We start from the raw sequence: 6,075 nt of genomic DNA, 5'->3' as shown, positions 1-6,075 counted from the left end.
GAAATTTTTGGGATGAGCGGTATCATGATATGGTATTAGAATGTTAGATCCGAAAGGTCAAGAGTTTGATTATTGGTGAACCCCAAAATCAGTTTAATCTTTTGAGAAGATGTTTATTATCTCTGTACTGGTTATTCTAGATAATATGGAGATATTTATTTTATAATTTAATAGTCCATTATATACATTGTATAAATAGTCTATTATTTCCTAAGGAGATCCTTTATTAAAAAGAAAATCATCACTGTCAAATGAAAGAGTAAGAAAAAGAATATGTGATAGGCATTGGCAATAATTTCATCCTTAGATAGAAATATATAGGGTTAGTTTTTGTGCCGTACAATATGTGATAACCATGCAAATTCGAATTTTTCATCCTTATATATTACGTAGTGGACTAAACTTCTTCACTAGCTCCTTATTAGTGTGTTCCAGCTGCTTCATTGGATTGATGAGTAGTGAAAATGAAAAAAAAAAATAGAGAATCACTATCACTATTAATGACAACCAATAATAGTGCAAAATAAAAAAAGGCCAAGGTTTGTGAAGATGGAACCTCCCCCGTAAAGGATCGGAGCATAGTGATTTCTGGATGATGGAACCTCCACTACTGTGAAAGACTCATTCTTTGTAAGTATTTGAAGAATAGTGTTTACTATTAATCAAGAGTTATTATTTAGGATGTTAAAATCTGGGCCACATTATAATTTTGTGGTAATAATAAAATATGTGTTAATTATATGTGTATGAGAATTGACAAGGGTAGGTATTTGAAAAGTAAGCTTCTTAGGATATTTGTCAAAATTAAAATTTTTAAAAATATTAATTTCTTTTTAGTACAATGTATTTTTATGAAAAAAGCTTAGATGACTAATACTTTGTAAGCAAACATGCAAGTAACTATTATTCTATTTTATGTTATTTTTTCTTATATTGGCTACAAAATTTGGTCATGTGACATACTCTTTATGAAACTCTCTGCTATATATACAATTTATTCATTTTATTAATAGTAATAATAAGATAATTAGGTTTCTTAAAAATTTTGTAAAAGACTTATATAATATAGATCTTTGAGAAAAATAAAATACCAAGTAAATATCCATAAAAATATTTTGTAATACTTATAGATTTCTAAAAACAAAAAAGTCCATGAAAAATCGCAAAACTTATATAAGTTTTGGAAGAGTGGGATGGAAGATTGAGAATAATATGTTCTTTATATATAATATTGAAATATTGCATTAATTAAGTAGTCAATTCATTCGTTTATTTTTTGATATTTAATATATTTTTAGTTTGAATTCTATTTTCATTTTTCAACTGAGCATTGAATTTGAGAAAAATAGTTAAAAGACACGGACTTTCTTATATCTATGCTAACTTGAGTTGGTAGTCTTTGATATCTAATATAAAATATTAATAAATGCATAACATACATTTAACAATACTTAAAAATTTTTTTACCTTTACTAATTAAATTCGGATCCTTAAAATTTTGAATTGAGAATAAAGTGTGATCTCTCATTATTTATTTCATAAGTGAGACTAAAAATAAATATAAGAGAGAAACCATTCAAGGGTAGAAGATCACACTTTACATTCTAAAATAAAAATTTAAAATTTAGAAGATCCAAATTTTTACTAATTACTAACTAAGTCCTTTTATTAATTACTAAATTTCCTAAAAATAAAAAAAAATTATTCTCTCATCCGTTTACAAATAACAGACTATTATTTTTTATTTTCAGGAAATAATATAGTTTCAACAACTAAATAAATAAAATATATATTAATATAATAAAAAAAATAAGTAATATATATAAATATTGTAAGTGTCTGGCTCCTAAATCATAATAGTGACAAATGGAACTCTCTATTCCTCTCAAAACCAAACAAAACAAAACACTTTTACAGTGACTACTACTCTTTTCTGCTATGACTAGATTATATAAATCACACAACAATAAGAATAATAATAATAATTAATCAAATAAAAAAATATATATATATAATCATAAGAATCTTAATTGTTTACTACAGAGTTAAGTAGTTAATAGCTTTTAGCTTTTAGCTATGGCCACTTCACGCTCTTTCTCCGCTCTCACCCATCCACTTTCTTCCTTCACTTCAAAACCATCAACACCCTTCAGATTCAGAATCTGCGCCACCATGGCATCTCGGATTCCCGCCACCACCACCATCACAAAGGTGGCTCCCGCCGTCATAGTGGGCGGAGGAAGGGTCGGCAGGGCCTTGCTGGACATGGGCACCGGCCAAGACATCCTCGTACGGAGAGGGGAATCTGTTCCTTTCGACTTCCAAGGACCCATTTTGGTCTGCACTAGGAACGATGACCTTGAAGCTGTTCTTCAATCCACTCCCCCTTCTAGATGGAATGGTAAAGTTTTATCCTTTCAGTCTTTCACGCTTCACCATTTGGTTATTTGAGTTACATTGAAATTGGACATTGATATGCACACCAAGTGTTTGATGATTGTAGCAATGCAGAAGCTTTGTGTCCCTGTTTTTGTAGATGCACACCAACTATTTGTATTATGTTCCAGCTACTAAACGCACCCTTGAAGTCTAACTTTTTGTTATGTATTAAGGATGTTACTTTTCCTGTTTTATTTTCTTTCGCAATGTTGGTTTTTTTTTGCTTGCTTGTGCTTTGATGATGGTTTTCATCATGTGGATTGATGGGTTGATGATGGTGGAGCAGATTTGGTGTTTTTCCAGAATGGGATGATTGAGCCATGGCTTGAGAGCAAAGGGTTGAGTGATGCTAACCAGGTGTTGGCATATTTTGCTATTTCAAAGCTTGGAGAGACGCCGATTGATGGCAAGACCGATACCAACCCCGAAGGATTGACAGCTGCATATGGCAAGTGGGCTTCTGCCGTAGCTGAAAGGTTACATGCTGGAGGCCTCTCTTGCATGGTATTCATCATGAGTTTAAGTTTGAGGCGTCTCTTGTTCAATTATCATGTATTATATTATAATTTTGGTTGGGTTAAGCTTTTTTTTCTCCTGCTAACTTTGGTTGGTTGGTTCGTTTTCTTAAAGATTGAAATTAAAACGAAATATTTGCACATTTGATAGTGTGATGAAATATCAGATGCTGATCTTTGTCTCAAAAGCCAGGTTCTTGGCAAGGAAGCATTTGAGAAACAGATGTTAGAGAAGCTAATATGGATTTGCTCGGTCATGCTTGTTGGAGCACGTCATGGTGGCATTTCTGTAGGTGTCGTGGAGAAGGAATTCCGCTCTGAAGTAAGTTATTTATTTATTTATGATATGTTTTAACCAAAGATAATAAAGGGCAGGGGATGAGAATGGAACACAGGATCTTAGGCTCTGAAGTAAGTTTTGCAATTGATATTTTCTCAAACTTTTTCTAATTAATTTAATCATTAAAAACTGTTGATTATGAATTTTGAGAGTCTTAGCACATGTAGAATAAAACTATGTAGTTGTTCATCAAAATCAGCTAGTTGGTGATTGCAATCAGTGTAAATTTTGTAAAAAAGGAAAGAAAGAGAAATAGATTTATGATTTTGGGTTTGTCGTGGAGTCTAAGAGTTTGTGTCCATAATGGATTTGCTGATGCCGAACAGCGTGCTACTTTGCACCATCATATGAAATTCTAGAGCTACAAATAAATATGCATAAGAACTGTGTTTTTAGATTTACCTAAAAATTGTGGCATAAAAGGCAGGCCACGTTCCCACACAAATAAAACAAGAGTAGTAAAAAAAAATAGTGAATATTTTGAGCTAATATGTATGATGTATTGAACTGAAAAAGTATACAATCAGCACTGACTTTGATATCTACACTTTCAGTTTTCTAGCCTTGTAGCAGAATTAGCATCAGCTGCAGCAAATGAAAAAGGATTAACATTTGAAGAAGCCATGGAAGACCGCTTATGTGCATATTCTCGGGCTGTTGCCCACTTTCCCACGGCAGTTAAGGAGGTATAATATAACTAATTGAATTGATATTCAGTTCGTACCAAAGGCGTATTACATTTGTTTTTTGGATAATGTAAGGGTAATACACTTGTCACCTCCCTAAACTTTCTGCCATGTATCCTTTATCTCATAAACTTTAAAAACATACTTATCAAACAAAAAAAAAAAACTTAAAAAAATATGTAAATCATCCCTTGAATTTTTTCATGCACAGCTTTACCCTGTTGACAATTTCTCCATCCATCGTAAACAAAGTTCAATGTGTCAAAGTTGCATACTTAGAAAAGTTTAGGGCATTGATTTCCACAAATACTAAGTTTAAGGGCTATCTTGCATGTAATTTGGGTGAAGGCACATTTTTAACTTTTAGGAGCTAAAATGCAGAGTATGTAAAGTTTAGGCGGATAAACTGCAATTCACCCTATATAGAACTCTAGTACCACTTTGCTAGAATGTGTGATATACAACACAACTATCCTTCCTTTGAGTCAGTCATGAAGTGAAAAACTCAGCAAAAACTAAGCTTTATTCAAATGATTACAACACATTTGAGTGTCACTAACTATTATTTACACACTAAGGTTACTAACTAACTCACAACAATGTTTTCTATGGCTGCAGTTCAAATGGAGAAATGGTTGGTTTTACTCTCTTTCTGAGAAAGCCAAGGCACAAAGCAAGCCAGATCCATGCCCTCTGCATACTCAATGGCTAAAAGAGTTAAAAGTTGTATAAAAGAAGCTTGGATTCATATTATAGGCTTAGGCTCTTGTATTATTAGAATTGATATGTTGTAATTGTATTAGGCATGGCCTTTATTTATTTATTAATGAAATTAAACAAAATAGAAGCTTGAAGGCTTGAATTCCTGTGTTCAATTCTTGTTGATCAAATGAATGATTGAGCCATATAAATCAGTATCATTGTTCTTTTTACCCAATGATATATAAACTTCATTAACATGAATAGAAGATTACAGAAATTAGTATTATTAGTTTATTAATTACTAAAGTAAGTTTCCCTTCTTTTTTTTTTGTCATTATTCAATTTTTTTTTGTATTTTTATGTTTAGTTTGAAATACTAAAAATCTAGAATATAAAATAGACAATGATTGCAGCCATATGAGTATGTTCGTTTAGTTGGTCTTGATTCTTTGAAATGTGGTGGATGCTAAAGAGAAAGGCAGGCAATAATAATAATAATAATAATAATAATAATAATAATAATAATAATTTAATTATCTTGCATTTTAAGAATATATTTTAAAAACATAACAATAGGAAGAGATTTTAAATTTTGGATGTATTCAATATATTAAAATATAAAATAATAATAATAATAATTAATGATTTAACTATCTTGTATAAATTTAAAGAACGCAATAATAATGATAATGATGATAATGGGCATGCACGTTGGTGCAAAAGATAAGAGGGAGTTTCCAATTTGAAGTTACGTATCCAAATCCAACTTTTTTATTTGTATCTAAGTATAACTATTTTCTAATAAAAGCTTTTTAGCTATAATTATTTTCCGTAAATCTACTATAAGAATAATAACCAAAATATTCACGTATAGTATCTCAATAAATTTTCTCCAATATATAATAAAACTATGTCACTATTTTAGAATAACATACCAAATCGGTTCCTAAAAAAATTATTCAAAAAATGTAGTTTTTAGTAAATTTTAATTATCAAATTAATTCTTAATTTTTTATTTGATTAAATATATTAATCTTTACGTCAAAATTTTGATAAAAAAAATCAGATAAATAAATTCTTATCGTTTATTTAATAAAAAATATCAATTCTTAAAAATTTTATAATTTTAAAGGTTAGATTTTTATTATAGACTAATTTAAAGTATTATTCTTTTAAAGTTTAAACTGCTCACTTTTTTTATATACTAGTATTAAATTCGTGCGATACACGAATTTATATTTAAATTTAATATGATTAATAAAATAACATTTTATAATCATAAATTTTTTAATATTATCAATTTATCATCGCGTTATATAACAAACATATTGAATATATTATTTTATATATAACCGTTTAAAATTCATAATATTCTTTAATTATAAAAAAGAAT

General features: G+C 29.5%; 1 protein-coding gene across 1 annotated transcript; it reads left to right on the top strand.

Moving 5' to 3' along the window:
* The first annotated feature begins 2,029 nt into the window (after nt 1-2,029).
* On the top strand, nt 2,030-4,897 carry LOC130948019 (uncharacterized). Its single transcript, XM_057876732.1, has 5 exons — nt 2,030-2,401; nt 2,726-2,943; nt 3,148-3,276; nt 3,849-3,980; nt 4,599-4,897. Exons 1-5 carry the CDS (start codon nt 2,077-2,079, stop codon nt 4,710-4,712), a joined length of 918 nt encoding a protein of 305 aa, XP_057732715.1. The 5' UTR covers nt 2,030-2,076; the 3' UTR covers nt 4,713-4,897.
* Nucleotides 4,898-6,075: the final 1,178 nt, after the last annotated feature.

The sequence above is a fragment of the Arachis stenosperma genome, chromosome 9 (genome assembly GCF_014773155.1).
Source record: "Arachis stenosperma cultivar V10309 chromosome 9, arast.V10309.gnm1.PFL2, whole genome shotgun sequence".
NCBI classification, from domain to species: Eukaryota; Viridiplantae; Streptophyta; class Magnoliopsida; order Fabales; family Fabaceae; genus Arachis; species Arachis stenosperma.
The sequence above is the reverse complement of the archived record's forward strand: the minus strand, read 5'-3'. Positions and strand labels throughout refer to the sequence as shown.